Source organism: Elgaria multicarinata, chromosome 4 (genome assembly GCF_023053635.1).
Source record: "Elgaria multicarinata webbii isolate HBS135686 ecotype San Diego chromosome 4, rElgMul1.1.pri, whole genome shotgun sequence".
Taxonomy (NCBI): Eukaryota; Metazoa; Chordata; class Lepidosauria; order Squamata; family Anguidae; genus Elgaria; species Elgaria multicarinata.
The window spans coordinates 54,892,329-54,910,900 of record NC_086174.1 but is presented as its reverse complement, the minus strand read 5'-3'; the positions used below and the strand labels follow the sequence as shown (position 1 = coordinate 54,910,900).

The window sequence follows — 18,572 nt, the reverse complement described above, 5'->3', positions numbered from 1 at the left end:
TTTTTTAAAGATCTAATTTGTACCTCATGTATAGCAAGTTAGTCAGTGTGTTCAGCAACTTCAGCTTCTGTTCGCTCAATTCTCTCATCTGTCCAAGCTTCTTGTCAAGTATTTCCTACCAGGCAGTCATTAGGTCTTGTTTAAATACACTTAAATCTTGTTTAAGTGTTCCTAATTGTTCAGCCAGTTCTTCTTTTGTTACCACTGTAATTTCGCCTTTTTGTTGTTTTGTGCTTGTAATCTTATCTTCGCTTGGCGTTTCCTGCACTTCCAGTCCAACTTCTGGACTGCTGCTCTTTTATCTTCTTTGTTTATAGTTTTGGAGAAGAATTTTATCCCATTCTTAGTTCTCCCAGACAGATTCATTTGTAGCTAACCAGAATATTTATTTTCAGGAGTTGTTTTCCTTTGGTTTATCTTTTTTGCTTAAATCATTTCCTTTTAGGCAGGGAGCTCTGAGATCACACCGCCATCTTCTTTGGCGTCCAAGCTCCGCCCCCTTCCCTGACCATTAGTATTGTCAGCTACCCCTCATTAGTTTAATTAAGTTTTTTTTTAGTGTTTTGGTGATTTTTTATGGTATTTTATCATGATTTTATATTGTAAGCCGCGTTGTGATGTATTTTAAATGAAAAGAGGCATAGGGTGTTACTACATTAAGGAGAAAACCCTGCACCCTTACCAGGGTTTCTTCTGCAGTCTTTCTGCATTTGCAACTGGCTTCTTTAAATGGTGGCCATGTGATTTTGAATTTTTAACTTCACCTCTCTGCAATGCTATTCTGTTAAATGAAACAGCACCATCTAGTGCTGAAATTATAGAACAATGTCAGCTTTACACACTGCTGGTTTTGTGCCATTAAGATTTATTCCAGTTTATCTCCAATATTGTTCAAAGTGGTATAAAGGGGAGAAGCCTAGGACATGTCTGCAGGTTAACAGCATTATGTAAAGGACCAACAAACTTCCATGAGTGGCCAACAAGAGTGTGCAATAAATAGATCATGTAGGAAAGCTCATGGATTTTTTAAAAAATACTGAAAAATATGTAGCACCATGACATGATGCAGTATAAATTTAACAGGTGATAGTATTTAGTGAGAAATTATCTTAAGAACACTGAAATAGTATATAATATTCATATATTATGGGAATATTTTCTTTAAAGGAATTTTCTTATCTGTACACATGAGAGAAATAACATATTCATAAATGACTGGCTTATACCCACTGGCCCAGATCAAGATATATTCTCACATCTGAGACCTACCACCTACTAAACAATTTTCTAGTACTCCCTACTTGGATGGACTTTTGGATGGAGGAATGGCATGCTGCTTTGCGGGTCTTTACGGTAGACAAATGTTTTATAAGTTTATCATTAAACAAATAATAGGGAAACCAGCTTCTAAATGGGAACATATCCTGATGCTTTGTACCACATTTTTTGGTTCCACATCATCATTTGAACACTGAGTAGCTTCATTCAGGAGTGGCCAATGAATAAGCAGCTATTTAAAGTTGAGAGATGGAGAGGCAGTTGGTGGGAAATTGTGACTTTACAATATGTTAAGGAGTGTGTGGGGCCCTGTATCAGTTTGTGTGACTATGAACAAGTACTCTTTGAGAATTTCCATTACAGTGGAGTAACCATGTTTTCCATCACATTAGGAAATACCGGTGGATCAAAACAGATAGAAAAGACTTGGTAAGAACTACACATTTTATTTTTAGTGAACTATTGAGGCAAACACAAAGTGAAAAAGAAGATCCATATTAAACTACCTTTCTCCTAGGAGATAGAATATGATAAGAGAAGATTTGGTTGCCCAATAGAGGTCTATTATGCAGATCCGTTTCGTCCTACTATTACCTTGTAAGTAGTGCTGAAACACTGTAGAGATTAATGGAAAAGATGTATTAAGTCTTTCCTTAGCCCCCCAAAATAGGAATAGTAAAAACAGCCACAATGCAGCAAATTCCTTGATTACCCACACACCCTGCCAACCCTGTATGTGCAATTTGCCTTAATGGCAAGGATTTTGGCCCACATAGATCATCTCTTGTGGAAGTAGCACTTTGATGAATCAAAATCAAAACCCTTAGTATATTTTTACTGTTGTGTACAGAAACATTACATTGTGTTTTTATTCTTTTCAGATATGAGAATGCTGATGCTATTAATATTGTTCAGTCAAACTATGTACTGTGGGAAGTTAATGGTAGGAATGACTTTCATTATAATTCAACTATGGAACAGGTAGGCACTAAATATATTTGTTTATTAAATACAATGTGGATTTGACTATGTTACAATGGTTTATTTTTAAAAGTGAGTCAGTTTCACACAAACACTTTACACTGGTATTTTGGTGTTGGTTTAATAGAAAATGTTTCAAGGCTTTAATATGTAATGAGTAAGGCAAAAGTCTGAAAATATTTTTTAATATATGGCAGTAAACTGTACCCCACAGACACTTCAGTACATATTCTTCCTTTAATAACAGAGCAGTTGTATGCGAGCTGATAGATATAAACCAGATGTTTTCTGCCAAGGAATCAGCTGGTTCATTTCAATACAAACTAATACATTCATGAAGAAAATTCTGAATATATATTACTAAAATATAGTTAAAAGATTGATGGCTGTGTGAGATTGATGGCATTTGTGTCAGATTGATGGCTGATTAAGATTTATCTGCTGCTGATATTGCATTAACTATACTTACTGACTGCTGTGTATATTAAGAACATAAGAACATAAAAAGAGCCCTGCTGGATCAGACCAAAGAACTATCTAGTCCAGCAGTGGCCTACAGTGTTCCTACAGTGGCCATCCAGATGCCAATGGGTAGTCCACAAGCAGAACTTGAGTGTAGTAGTACCCTAAATGATATTATATTATTTTATTATTTTTATGGGTGGTTTGTTTTAAAATCTCCCATTAGCCACTTTGTAAGAGGAAAAACAGAATGATTTTAAAAGTAAATTAAATGTATTTACTTATTACATTTATATCCTGGCTTTTTTCCTCCAAGGAACTAATTTAATTTAATTTAAACTATAAAATAAAAGTAGCAAGGGGAACACCCAGGGCCTTGCTAGACGAGGCGTTAGTGCGGTGCGAGGCCCAGCCTCGTCCCTGTGCATCCAGATGACACACAAGGGATCCCGGGCTCAGGCAGGGCTCAAACCACGCTGGCCCCGGGCTAACCGGCACCTCTTTAGGCCCGGTTTTTCTGCAGTCCCGGCCTGAGCCCAGGGCTGCGGAAGGTCTAGCCTGTTCCACCGCTTTTCCCGGCTACTGCATTTCATAGAATCATAGAATCATAGAATAGCAGAGTTGGAAGGGGTCTACAAGGCCATCGAGTCCACTCCCCTGCTCAATGCAGGAATCCACCCTAAAGCATCCCTGACAGATGGTTGTCCAGCTGCCTCTTGAATGCCTCTAGTGTAGGAGAGCCCACAACCTCCCTAGGTAACTGATTCCATTGTAGTACTGCTCTAACAGTCAGGAAGTTTTTCCTGATGTCCAGCTGGAATCTGGCTTCCTTTAACTTGAGCCCGTTATTCCGTGTCCTGCACTCTGGGAGGATCAAGAAGAGATCTTGGCCCTCCTCTGTGTGACAACCTTTTAAGTATTTGAAGAGTGCTATCATGTCTCCCCTCAATCTTCTCTTCTCCAGACTAAACATGCCCAGTTCTTTCAGTCTCTCTTCATAGGGCTTTGTTTCCAGACCCCTGATCATCCTGGTTGCCCTCCTCTGAACATGCTCCAGCTTGTCTGCATCCTTCTTGAATCGTGGAGCCCAGAACTGGACGCAATACTCTAGATGAGGCCTAACCAGGGCCGAATAGAGAGGAACCAGTACCTCACGTGATTTGGAAGCTATACTTCTATTAATGCAGCCCAAAATAGCATTTGCCTTTCTTGCAGCCATATCGCACTGTTGGCTCATATTCAGCTTGCAGTCTACAACAATTCCAAGATCCTTCTTGTTTGTAGTATTGCTGAGCCAAGTATCCCCCATCTTGTAACTCTGCATTTGGTTTCTATTTCCTAAATGTAGAACTTGGCATTTATCCCTATTAAATTTCATCCTGTTGTTTTCAGCCCAGCACTCCAGCCTATCAAGATCACTTTGAAGTTTGTTTCTGTCTTCCAGGGTATTAGCTATCCCACCCAATTTTGTGTCATCTGCAAATTTGATAAGCGTTCCCTGCACCTCCTCATCCAAATCATTAATAAAAATGTTGAAGAGCACTGGGCCCAGGACTGAGCCCTGCGGTACCCCACTCGTTACCTCTCCCCAGTTTGAGAAGGTTCCATTAATAAGTACTCTTTGAGTATGATTCTGTAGCCAACTGTGAATCCACTTAATAGTTGTTCCACCTAGCCCACTTTTAGCTAGTTTGTTAATCAGAATATCATGGGGTGACTGGTCTGTAGTTCCCAGGTTCCTCTTTTTTGCCCTTTTTGAAGATAGGGACAACGTTAGCCCTCCTCCAGTGGTCCGGCACCTCACCCGTCTTCCATGATTTTGCAAAGATAATAGACAAAGGTTCTGAGAGTTCTTCTGCTAGCTCCTTCATTACTCTAGGATGCAGTTCATCGGGCCCTGGAGATTTGAACTCATTCAAGGAAATTAGGTGTTCTTTGACCATTTGTTTATCAATCTCAAACTGCAATCCTGCCCCCTCAACTTCTGCTTCACTTTCTCCAGGGGAGTCATAGACCCGCTTTTGGGAGAAGACTGAGGCAAAGTAGGAATTGAGCACTTCAGCCTTTTCTTTGTCATCTGTTATCAATTTGCCATTGTCATTAAGCAGTTGAACCACCATTTCTTTCCTCTGTCTTTTACTGTTCACGTATCTGAAGAAAGCCTTTTTATTGCTTTTAGCATCCCTCGCTAATCTCAGCGCATTCTGAGCTTTAACCTTCCTGACGCCATTTCGGCACTTCTGCGCCACTTGTCTGTACTCTTCTTTTGTAGCCTGGCCTTCCTTCCACTTCCTATATGTATCCCTTTTTGTTTTCAGGTCATCTCTAAGCTTTTTGTGGAGCCACATTGGTTTCCTCTGTTGTCTTCTATCTTTTCGCCTTGTTGGAATTGTTTGTAACTGTGCCTTTAAAATTTTCTTTTTTAAATACTCCCACCCATCCTGCACTCCTTTTCTCATTAGGCTCACTTGCCACGGAACCTTACTTATCATAGTTCTGAGTTTATTAAAATCAGCTTTCCTAAAATCCAGAGTACGTGTATGGCTACACTCCGCTTTTGTCTCCTTTATAATCAAGAATTCAAGTATGACATGGTCACTTTTCCCCAGAGTTCCCGTAATTGCCACTTTATCCACTAAGTCATCCCAATTGGTCAATATCAAGTCAAGGATTGCCAATCCTCTAGTTCCTTCCTCCACTTTCTGTAGGAGAAAGTTATCACCCACACATGTCAGGAATTTCTTGGAAGGGCCGCTTTTGGTAGTATTGGTCTCCCAACAGATATCAAGGTAATTGAAGTCCCCCATCACTACTACATCACACTTCCTTGAAACACTGGGAATTTGTTTCTCAAAAGTTTCGTCCTCGTCTTCTCCTTGATTGGGTGGTCAGTAGTAGACTCCGATTATCATGTTCTTTTTATTCCTTGCCCCATTTATTTTAATCCAGACACTCTCGACGGGGCTCCCAGTCTGATCTGCCTGTATTTCTGTGCAGGGATAGGTATTTTTAACATATAGTGCAACTCACCCTCCCTTTCTATTTCTTCTGTTCTTTTTGAACAAGTTATATCCTTCAATTGCTATATTCCAGTCATGGGAGTCATCCCACCAAGTTTCAGTTATACCTACCAAGTCGTATTTGCCTTCATGTAATAAGAGTTCAAGTTCGTTCTGTTTGTTTCCCATGCTCTGGGCATTAGTATATAGACATCGAAGACCATGTGTTTTATAGTCTGGCTTTGTTCCTACATTGTTGCGGACACAATTTTGGGGCACTATTGGAGCTGTTCTCTGTACTGTGGTGCCTTGGCCTTCATCCCTTGTTGCCTCGAGGTTTACGTCTCCCGCCCCCGTAAGATTCAGTTTAAAGCCCTCCTGGTCAAGTTCTTCATGCTGTGGCCGAACACATTCTTTCCAGCCCTTGTGAGGTGCAACCCATCCCTTGCCAGTAGTCCATGTTCCAAGTAGCGTAGCCCGTGGTCCCAGAATCCAAAACTCTCACGTCGGCACCACCTTCGTAGCCAGTCGCTCATCCGGAGTATTTTTCTTTCCCTTTCTAATCCTCTTCCAAGAACCGGGAGGATGGATGAGAAAACTACCTGGGCCCCAAAGTTCTTCAGTTTCCTTCCCAGAGCTTCAAAGTCTGAAATGATTTCTTTGTAGCTTTGCTTGGTGACATCATTTGTTCCCACATGGATGAGAAGAAAGGGGTATGTGTCCGTGGACTTTATGAGCTTCGGTAACCCTTCAGTCACATCTCTAATCTGTGCTCCAGGGAGACAGCACACCTGGCGAGTCCATGGGTCTTCACGACATACTTGGGTTTCAATCCCACGCAGCAGGGAGTCTAGCCATGTCTGATTTACTCACGGGAAGGGGGGGAATCGCAGGGGGGAGGGAGATCGGGGCCAGAGGGGGAATCACGGGGAGGGAGAGATGGGGCCGGGGGGGGGAAGAGCTGACCCGGCGGGAGAGATGAGGGGAGAGCAGAGCCAGGGGACATTGGGGGGGAATCACAGCCCAGGGGCAATGGGGGGGATCGGAGATTGCGGGCGGGAGAGGCTAGCATCAGACATGGCTAGCAGGCAGGTGGGCATTGGACATGGTGGGTGGGCAGGCGAGGAGGGCATTGGACATGTCGGGTGGGTGAGCATCAAACAGGGCGGGCGAGGAGGGCATTGGACATGGTGGGCAGATGGGTGAGGGGGGTATTGGACAGAGTGGGCAGGCGGACATCAGACATGGCGGGTGGACGAGGTGGGCATTCGATATGGTGGGCAGACGGGTGAGGGGGTATTGGGCGGGCGGGTGAGGAGAGCATTGGACATGGCAGGCAGGGGGGCATCGGACATTGCAGGGGGGAAATCGGGGGCAGGGAGGAGCGGGGAACCCTTTTTTAAAAAAACAAAAAACCCTACCTTATCGTTGGTGCGCTCCTGTGCACATGGCCCCTTTAAGCTGAAAAAAATGGCCGACACGACGGGGCCTTCCTTTACCCTGACGCATGTTACGTCTAGCTAGGAGTGACAACCCGTGCTACTTCTAGCACGGGCTGGCCCCTCTACAGGCCTGGATTCCTAGGTAGGTCTAGCAAAGCCCCCAGTCACTTGAAGGCAACTGTTATGTGCCCCAAATTTTCTCACTGCAATGAGAAGATAAGCATTGGAGTTTGTACAAAGCTTATAGGAAAAGTTCCTGGCCTCCTTGAGGTTCAGAAACGTAGGAAATCATCTCTTTACCCTGAAAGCTATTCAGCACTTCTTGAACACAGAGGCCATCAACCTTGTTCAAGGGAATCAGAGGTAGTCCACGTACTATTATACTTTCTTTCTTAGTATCGAAGTGGGAGTATGAAGACAATTGTACATCTGAACTGGCTCAGCAAATTCCTATTCAAGATGGAAATCCTGAGAACAATTGAAACACCAAGATTTTCTATTTTCCATAGATCTCACAGATTTATCTGTATAGATCATTCACAAAAAGCGTGTTTTCATATGATTATAAATGCTTGCTTTACAACACTATGTCATTTGGCTTTACTGCAGCTCCAGTTTTGATAGTGCTAGTGGTCTATCATTGTCTATAAGGGATATTTCTTCACCCCTTCTTCAATGATGGCATTAGTCCCAGCTGTGACCTGGTCTATGCTTGGCTGCAGCCCAAATTTACTTTTTCACATAAGACAATAGTCCTTCATAGGAAAAAGGTTCCCCAGTCTCTAAGTCAGCTTCAGGTAAGAACAAAGAATCAGGGTGATGCTTTGACTGGCAAACTGCAGCAGCCATTATGGGTCAACAGGTAGACATTTTAATTTTTCATCATGACTAGGTTTACACCAAGAAATTTGAACACAGTGGATAAATATGCATAGGATCATGCTTTAATATTCTAACAGTAATATAATACCTTTAAAAATTCCCCTTAAGGTTTGATACAATTTTAAATAAGCTATACAATTGGCAGTATGCTTTTGGAGAGAGAGAGAGAGAGAGAATGTGTATGTTTTACTTTGTGCATTTATATTCTTTGAACAGGTACACTGTTTGCGGGAAGCACAAAATTTTTCTTCAATGATTCCTGATAAAATCAACAGCACTTACAACTTTGATCTATTTCAATTTTGGGGGGCACACGTAAGAAAATGCATATTTTAAACTCAGTAGTAATGTGAATAGCAGTCTGGAGTCAGAGTTTTTATTACTGCGGCATAAACATCTCCAGTTTTGCTCAGAACACTCCTGCTGGCAGAGGAGGGGTGGCAATCTTTGGTAATTCCCCCTCCCTCAGCAGCCCCCAGATTCATTTCTCCCACTGTTTTTTGGAGGGGGGGCAACCCTCTGTAGCAGATTTTCAGGATTCATAAGGGACTGCAGGGGGTGAGGAGAAATTGGTAAAGATTGCCTCTCACTGACAGAAGGAGCTGTTCCGTCCATAGAAGGCTTTTGCTGTACCCAACCCAATGAATTTCTTTCATATGTTTTCTACTATGAATTCTGATCAGGAGGGGAAATTCCTAATCAGATGGCAATCTAATAATTATGAATAATGCTTTGAATATAATAATTGCCAATACACAAAATAATACTGTGTTGTTATATGGCCTCATAGACAAGTATTTATCCAATCCAACAATTACATAATGAACTACTGATTTATAATGCAAGCTTTTGGGGGCATGAGGGTAATGTTCATTGTCCTCCATACAACAGACGTATGGCATATATGGTCTGAATTTATTAATCACTCATGTGTCTTATGGTAAGTTAATTGCACTTTCCCCCATAGAATTATAAATCCTGTTTTATGGCTGAAGAAGACTTTCCAGGAGACTTAAATAAGCCATATGAAATCATGAACCACTCTGGCATCAACTCTGTCATTTGGCCTCAGTACTACACTGGTATTTTCATGTTCAGAGTGATAATAGTGGACCCAAACTTCAGGTTAGCTTTACAATATTAGAATGTGAACTATTGTGTATAATTCATTAAACAAAAAAACCCTATGGTTTACAAAACAACGTTAAGGCTCTACAGCTTCAACCAAGCACCAAAAAGTAGGGAAACTGTGAGTTAAGGCTCACAAGCCGTAATGCCACATCCTCCCTAAGGTGGCAGAAAGTGCAAGTAATATTCTCATTCTCCCAAAGCAGATAAACCATGAGGACAGGATGGAGAATAGGATATGCAGAGGTGACTGTGGGGTTGTGGAAAACTGATGACGAACAACTTAAGGCCACCTACTTTTCTTTTTTTAGAGCATCTCCTCATGTTGAGAGTTGCAACTTAATACATCTGACGGCCACCAGGTTGGGGAACACTGTTCTAGAACAAATAAATAAATAATAAATAATAAACAAGGACAGGCAGAATGAAGATCTCCAGATGTTTTGGAGTTCAACTCGTAAAAGCCCCTACCAGCATGGGCAGTAATCAGGAATGCTGGGAGTTGATGTCCAAAACATCAGGATAGATCTATTTTCTGACCACATCTGTTCTAAAATATGATGTTTTCCAGCATTAAGATATGCAATCCATCAAGTAACTCCAAAAGAGGTGTATCATTTTAATAGACTGTCTTAAACCAAATGAAGCAACAATGACATAGGCCACAGCTAGACCTAAGGTTTATCCTGGGATCATTCAGGGTTTGCCCCTGCCTGAGTGCTGGATCCCCTGTGTGTCACCTAGATGAACAGGTTTGACCCCTGGACGATCCAGGGATAAACCATAGGTCTAGCTATGGCCTGAATCTTGAATACCTAATCCAGACAGTTCTTCAGATGTTAAAATTAGTTTTCAACACATGGCATGTTTTCTGTTTATTGAATATCAGATATATGGTGTTGGACTAACACGGAAGACTTTTCATACTTGTTCAGCAGTGTGAGATCAAAGACAGAGCTAGCACCTAATACTTTAATGCGTAAAGATTATTTTAAAATTAATGATGAAAATGATTTTTTTCTTCCCCATAATACGGGAGTTGCAGTGCAATACATCTACAGAGCACCAGGCTGGGAAGGTTGGTTTACACTTGAATCCTATACATGTCTTCTCAGACATCAGTGCAACTGAGTTCACTAGGGTTTACTCCTAAGTGGTGTAGGATGGCAAAATAATCTCATCTGAAAGGAGTTCAAGATTGCCAAACTAAACCTTTTCTGCTCCTCTGTCACTTTGATGAGATAATGTATTGTGGAGGGATTGTGGAGAGTGAAAAGTATATTTTGTATAAACACATTTTAAGAATGTCCAAAAACTGAAAGTGCCTGGTACATGCTCTAATTCTACATCTGTAATAAATAGTGTCCCCTTTATCATCAATCATGCTGCTATATGGGAGATATATGTAACAAAAAATTATTGGGCAGACCCAGTATTTGGTAAGAATATAGAACAGTGTTCCCCAACCTGCTGCCCTCCAGATGTTTGAGATGACAAGTCAACATTCCTGACTTGCAATGATAGGAGATGTAGTCCAATACCTTTGGAGGGCATCAGGTTGGAGAAAGGCTGCTCTAAAAAAATATTGACTAAATACAAAAGAGGGCAGGACTCCTGCAGCTTCAACTGTTGTGATGAAGAGGGAATTTCACCAGGTGCTGCATGCATACAAATAACACCTGCTGAAATTCCCTTTTCTATACAACTGTTAAAAGATACAGGAGCCCTGTCCAACTTTCCATATGGTCACCCTAGTTATTTTTATCATCCGAATCAGTTCCCTGTCAGTAACCACGCATGTCGACAAAAGAAACACTCCAGTGGTCGTTTGAAACAAACTTTACTTTAGGAATAGGTAACTTTCCATCCTAGGGTAGGATGCCTCAGTTCAGCCATATGGTCAGCAACCCATGAGGCGGGGAACAAGAAGAAGGAAGTAGAAGGGAGGAGACAGGAAAGGGAAAAACAAACATCCAGCAATCCCCTCCCACCTTGTTCAGGTACACATTAACTCTTTAGCTCCAGGTTCAGTGAACTGTAGCCCGAGTTCTGCTAACAGTTATGTGGTTGGGATCAGTCTAAATTATCTCTTACTCAGTGCCTCTGATCGCAAAGAGATTGAGGATTTTCCCCAACTCTGTAACTCTTGAAGTTACTAGGCCTGTTGAAAATAGATTTTAAAAATAAGGAGGAAAACAGTGAATACCCCTTTTAACTTGTTAAACCAATAAAAACATGCCACACAAGAAGTCTTAAGATATGAATGGTTTATAAAGAAAAGTAAATGCAAAAGAACATCACATACATAAGTGAAATGTGAAACATGCAATGATTAAAAAGAAAATACATATATACAGTATGCAAAATACACTATAGTTCAACTGTTGCTAAAGCATCTTAGAAAAACAGTGTGACTTGGCCGAAAACAATGTTGTAGGTCCAGAAGCATTTTAAAAGGTTTCAAAGTGGTTAAATGAAGTATTTGAAGCTTTCAACTTCATAGCAGTATGGTCCAAATTCTTAGAAAAAAGAAAGGAAGCAGTGTGTGTATGTGGGGAGGGGGATTAAAAGGAACATATAGCTACCTATTCCAAGGAAAGATCTGAAGATCAGGTTGTCATGAATCCAGAGGAAGGTTGAAAGAGATTGCTCCAGGGTTTTTTTTAGTGTGCAGTTGGACACAAAATGTGCAGTTGGAAATCTGATAATGTGCAATTGAAAAAAGTGATGAAAAATAAGACACATGTTATGTGTTTATTAAGAACTTAACAATAGACAAAGTCAGGGATGGCTTGTAATACTAATTATATAAGGATGCAGGTTAAAGAGCACTTGTTGGTGTGACTGATGTTGTTGGGTCCTGTGACAATGTTGCCTGAATAGATGTGGGGGCAGAGTTTGCACTTTCATTTTGCATGGTCTGATCCCTCTGTCTGTGGCCTTAGCTAGACCTAAGGATTATCCCAAGCAAGTGGAGGGGTCGTCCCTGCCTGCTCCCAGTACCCCGTGTCATTTGGATGTACAGGGATGATCCCGAGACGATCCTGAGATACAGGCCTGGTCTAGCCATGGCCTTTGTCTCTGTTCTATGTACTATTGCTGGTTAGCATCTGTTTCTGGTTGGGAGGTTGTCTGTAGGCCAGGACTGGTCTGCCTCCCAAGGCATGTATTAGAGAAGTGTCTGTGCTGATGATGGGTTGGAGTTCACTGATGATCCATTGCAGTGGTTTCAATTGGGGGCTGTAGGGGACAACCAGTGGTGTACTTCTCTTGGTCTGTTATCGTTCCTGGGTATCTGTATCGCCCTGTCAATCTGTCTTTAAGTTTAAGGTGTTACTAGTGTTGGTGATAATCTGTTCAGTCATGAAAGAGAAATAATGTTTTTGGCTTGGGTGGGGGTGGCAGGCAGGTGTCTGACAGGGCATTTGTGCAGTTGGAAAATTTGCTTTTAAAAAATCCTGGATCGCTCCTAGAATCCAGGGTGTAAAACTCAAAGTCCAAGTAGGAAAAATTAATCCAGGTAGAGTGTAGAAAATATTTTAAAGTGAAAAGTGCTGTGAAGCCCAACCTTCACCAGTGAGCAAAATCAAATAGGGGCAAAACCTACACTAAACTGCTGAGGTGCTAGGTACCTGGGTCAGAGAAATTGGGCTTGGGAAAATAGTCTCAAAGTCAAGGAAAAATATGTTCCAAAAGAGAAAAGAGGGCTCTTCTTCTCTCAAAAGGGAGGCAAGAACCAGGCTGAGTCTGTTTCTTGGGCACTCTCTGCCCTCAAGGAAAGACAGGCCATCTTATGAACTAAAGCTTCACTCCCATTTAATTCCATAGCTTCCTTGCGGTAGGGTCTGGTCACGCTGAGGAATTGCTTGTCCACGTACACACACAGAGAGAAAGAGAGGTCCCAGAAATTCACAGCTGCTTCTGCTTTTACTCCAGATAGCACGGATTCCCTCCTCCCCCTCCCATTCCTCTCAACTTTCTGAGTGCCATGTTATGAGTTTCCATAGGGTTTTATAGCAATAAATATTTTTTAAAAATAAGTAAATTGAATTTTTAAAAAAGGAATTCCATTTCATCAAGTAGAGTTGAAAGGGAATACAGAAACGACAATGGTTAACACGTGGTGGCCATCCTCGCCTCATCAGAGCTGGGCACAAACGATTGCCAATAATTTTTCAGAAACAGTTTTTTATAGTTGAGGTTCCCCCCTTTTTTCTGTTAACTGCCTTTTCTCCCTCAATCTTTAACCAATCTTCCTGAAATTTTCAGGTTATGTAAAAATAGCCATTTTTTTCTAGCATATGTAAATTTCAGACTGATTGATGAAACCTTTTCAGTTTTATTAAGATTAGAATGACCAACCCCTCAATTCCTCTTTTCAATGGTGGAACCTGTTTTTCCTTTTGAACTTTAACTAAGAATGCACGGCTATGCATTCTTAAATTATAGTGAGATGGTGATTCTTAAATGTATAGTGATGGTAGGTCAATAGGAAAGAAAAAGAACAGGGTTTTTATTATATCCACTTTCACAGTTTTTCTAGACAAGGTGTTGAAAAATAATCAGTAGTCTCTCTTTTTTTTTATTCCAGTTTTTGTATGTACGAAACAAATTTTGCAGTCCGTACATATGGCATCATTAAAAGGTAATTCTTATTAACTGTGACTTGCTGATGATTAGTATTAGTAGGCTTCCTGCTTTAAAATTCAAAAATGATTTTTTTAATCCTCTGTAGTGTATCTCCAATAATCTTGGGAAAATAGGTAAAAAGGAATTATTTCCCTCTTTCCCCCCATATTCTGGGCAATCAAGACTTTTTTCTAGCTACATATACACAGTCCTGCTTTAAAGTTAATAAAATGTAATTTTACTAGGTTAGTTATACTATTTTAATGTTGACATTAGCAGAAAATACTTTGGTTTTGATTTTTGAGCTATTTATGACTCAGTTGAAGCCAAAGTGAGGCGCGACGACCTCAGGAAGAGAGGTGTCGTGCCGGCCATTTTTTTTTTATTTTAAAGGAGACAGAGCGCACGAACACTCAAGCACTGAAGTTTTTAAAAATTTAATTCAGTTTCTGCGCTCCCCCCACCCTAACCCCAATGGGCGCAGCACTCCTGAAGTCTCAGCCCGAAACCGTGGAAAAAGTGGACCCAAAGGGGAGGGCTCTATCCCGGGGCAAGGGAGGTGATCCCTCCCTGATCCGAGGATCCCCTGTGCGTCGTGTGGCCATGTTCGCCCCGTGATAAAGCCCGGTCTAGTTAAGGCCATAGTATTCTCACTGATTTTAGCTTCCAGTACTACTGTATTTCCCCATTTCCCCATTCTCCAACTAGCGTTCCTGATTTAATTTAATAGAATCCAAAAGAAATGTATTTTGGTCAATTTGTATTTTCCAACCTTATCACAGCACCATTAAGATCCCTGGAAAACTTTAGCATTAATAATACAAGAATAACCCTTTTCTCTCTAAAACCTATGATCAAGAGATTGGGGTACACTTAAGGTTGATTCCAGTATTTACACTAGCATTCGCAATTGAGCACAGAGTTTTTCCTTTTAAAAGAAGAATGCAGCAACGGATTTTCCTGGTATAATCATGTTTATATTTATGTGCCTTATACAGTTTGCAAGGCAGCATATACATCAAATAATAAAAACAGAGATAAGCATTGAGCCTGGTTGTTCAAACCACTGCAGTCTTGCCACTGACTTCCATGCAGGTGGTACTACTGATTTCTACACAACTGAACTAAGATAATTTATTGTATTTTTTGTTAGTTGTGATTCAGGACAAACATCCCCTTTGTAAGAATCACTACTAGAAGTGTTCTGGGTGGGATATATCAACAACAGAACTTAATGCTTATAGACACTTAAGAGAGAAGTTGAAGCTAGAATACATCTTGGTATAGTATATTTGCCCCTATAGGCTTACTGCTTTATCTTCCATAGAGTGGCTGCGATCGCCACAGCTATTGCTGGGACAGAGGCACAGGATACTCTTAGACAACTCTCTGCCATCTGTGTACTTTTTCTTCTCGGGGAGAGGGGGAGGCTTGAAACATGAAATACTCTCCACCCAATTCCTAGCTAACTCCACCCGCATATTGTGGGTGACATGTGAAATGGGCCAGCCACACTGCAGAGCTGATTTGGTTCATTCAGGCAATGTCCTGTGTTCCCCTCTCAGAAGGGTGGTGTGCTCCATGCCAGGTGATTATCATGGCAGAGCTGTTGGGATGCAGAGGCCATAGCTTGCAGCAGCATACTACAACTCTGTGTAGGTATTGCAGAAATTTATACCAATATAATAAGTTAAAATGCTAGACCAAATGTTTATATTCCATGCAATAGAGTTTGTAATAATAAAGCACTTTGGGGATCAGCTGCTTGTTGGAATGGAATGAGAAAAACACTTAGATTATGTTTCATTTTGTTTGCATTGTAGACCAAACATGTTTAAGATTGCCGGTTGGTCTATCTTGATAGTTACTCTCTTTTTGGGAGTACTCATCTTCAGCTACTTTAGGTATGTAAAAATATTCCGGTCGCTCAGTTTCGTGGACCCACTGCTGTCGCTTGATCTACATCTTCATGCAACAGTTTCTTCAGAGGAAAAGAAAGAAGAGTAGCTTATTTACCAGTCTCTACTTATTACACTGAATGTAAACTGTACAAATACTATGTTTAAAAGTAAGATTAAGACAAGTATGCTTTTAATAAGCAGATTTCTTCCTCTAGTTGGCTTTTAATGTTTCTCTAAGTCCCAGTTTCAAGCTTTTGGATACTCAGGAAGTGAATCCTTGATTCCATTCATGGTAAATAAATAGTAGTCTTGGATGTTATGACACATTCACTGTGTGTGTACGGCAAACAAGAATACTCTGGGCAATATATTGTTTAGCATAATATTTTTTTTGCAATAAAAGCAATTCTTATATCAAAAATGCTCAAGAAGATATGGTCTATCACAAAACCAAATTCATCACCACCCTGGAAGCTCCCACGCACTGTTTTTGTGGCACCACTTTTGTTTTTCCACACACTTTTCTATCAGATGTAATATCTCTTGAAATAATTAAGATAGCAGAATGAATCAAACCCTCTGAAAACCCCACATTACAAGCTCCAATTGACACATGGACGTTATATACAATTCAAGCTGTATTGTGGCTAAAATAAGTTATGCTATATATTTAAAACTCATGTTCAGATATCCTAATAAGCCATCTTGCTGAGAAATGAGCAAATATGCTGGTATGCTGCTTAATCACTTCTCTTTGGCTCCTCCTGCCAGAGGGAGCAGTTCAACAAGCCGGGGACTCTCCATCCACATTTTGTTTAGCATTAAGTCCAAACTGGGATCTTTGATTTATTCCTTTCCTAACAAGCCAGAGTCATAAGCCAGTATTTGTTCTTAGCTTTTGACAGTCTCTCATTAAGAAAGTAACAAGAGATCATGGTTCGGAAGTCATACAAAACCAAACCACTGAAGGAGAGTCCCTAGCTTGTTTAACTGGTCACACTCGCAGGAGGAGCTAAGTGGAAAGAGTCACGAAGTGTACACCAGATGAATGGGATTGGGAGTTTATAGGGAAAGCATATGAACCATGGCATGGTGCCAATAGAGGCTTTTCCTTTGGGGCAAGTTATGAACTTTCACTAGAGTTGTGATGTAGAGGGAAAGAATTAAGGGCCTTGGGAAGCTGCCTTATACAGAGGCTAACAATTGCCCTACATTGTTTACACTGACACACAGCAATTCTCCATGGTTACAGACAGGAATCTTTGATCCTGTTCAGATGTCATGCTAAGCCACCATGGTTAAGCATTTGGAACGAAACATTATGGGTTAGCATGTTGTGTGACTCATGTCAAGCAGGCCCTTTCTCAGCACTACTGGGAGATGCCAGGAATTAAATCCTCAGGGCCTCGTGGCTGCTATTTAAACTGGAAATGCTTGACAAGTTAATTTTGTCCACACAAGTAGCATTATGTCTAGTGTCCTCTTCTTGGTAGTTTTACTGGGAATGAGGAGGTGCAGTCTCCAAGCTCTGGGGTATTTCTAGATGGATGCTCCTAGCACTACCAATCAAAAGACATTGCACAGCTCTTCCACATTTTCCTCAACATTTTTTTTTTTTTTTTTTTTTTTGCAGAAAGAAAGAGCTGAAAGAAACAGAGAAAACATAAGACATCATCTGGACACACACATGTATAATTTTGTGAAAGAGGCAGGGTGATTGCACACAGAAAGCCTCATCTGGAATCACCCTTTGTCCTTTTTCTGTAGGCATTAGGCAACTCATACTTGCACCTTGGAGTGAGGGAGAAAGGGAATACAAGTAGTTTAAGGTGTGGTGGATTATAAAACATTTTCAAAATGGGAGTGAATTGTATAATGTAGTTCTCAGTATAATGTAGAGAAAGTTGTGAGAAATGAATTTCATCTACTAGCTTTACCACAGCTGTTACTATCATCGCGCTGATTTCATCACACCCATAATATGTTATTCGTCTCCACAAAGTATTTATTTATTTATTTATTTATTACAGTTTTATACTGCCCAATAGCCAAAGCTCTCTGGGCAGTTCACAAAAAATTTAAACCATGAAAAGCATAAAAACAACCAATAATTTAAAAACATGAATACAAAATACAATATAATACAAAATACAATAAAGTATCCACACAGGAGCAGCTATTTGGATAAGCACTATTATTCCAATTTTTTAAAGCCTTTCAAATAAACATCTGGCACTTTCCTGGCAATATTCATTCAAACATCGTTTTGCAACCGCAAGTCTACAGAAAAGGGAACAAAAACCCTTCACAGGGATTAAGACTGCTAAGAATTATATCGCTAAATTACATGGCTGAACGTTTCCCGTAGCAGAAAATATGATTTCAAAGTTACCCACTAGATATTCTTCCTTTATCTTCATCACCCTATTGCACCTAGCTCCAAGGTCATCTTGTCGCTGTGGCGGTTAACGACAAAAGAGCATGGCTTTCACAAACGAAGATTACCCCTGTTGCTATCAGATAACATAAAAGATGAAAAAAGGACTCCTTTGCCACCTGCTCGTCAAACTGATACACGTCTATCTGTGATTCTCCCCCATTCCATCAGCGTCAGTAGACCTACCGCTTTATCTGCATAACAATGAGACTATTTCGCACTATATATGGAAGGAACTACGTTTCCCAGGCTGCATTGCGGCTGACCGCGAAGTAGTGGAGGGGGGCTGCCCGTTCTCCGGCTGCAGAGCTTTAGGCGCTGCCATAGTGCGAGTGGGAGCGGGCGCGAGACGGCGTCGGTTGCTAATAGCGGTTTGGGAGCGTCCCTTGGGCCATACTGATGGCGCGCTTTTTGTCCACGGGCGTGAGGGCTG

The 18,572-nt window shown here is 41.0% G+C and overlaps 1 protein-coding gene across 1 annotated transcript in view; it reads left to right on the top strand.

Moving 5' to 3' along the window:
* The window catches only part of LOC134397811 (cation channel sperm-associated auxiliary subunit epsilon-like), a 50,274-nt gene extending 34,466 nt beyond the window's left edge, over nucleotides 1–15,808 (top strand). The window contains exons 6-9 of the mRNA XM_063124778.1: nucleotides 2,160–2,259; nucleotides 9,012–9,169; nucleotides 13,764–13,817; nucleotides 15,625–15,808. Coding sequence (XP_062980848.1) covers nucleotides 2,160–2,259; nucleotides 9,012–9,169; nucleotides 13,764–13,817; nucleotides 15,625–15,808 — 496 coding nt within the window. The remainder of the gene's footprint in view (nucleotides 1–2,159; nucleotides 2,260–9,011; nucleotides 9,170–13,763; nucleotides 13,818–15,624) is intronic.
* Nucleotides 15,809–18,572: the final 2,764 nt, after the last annotated feature.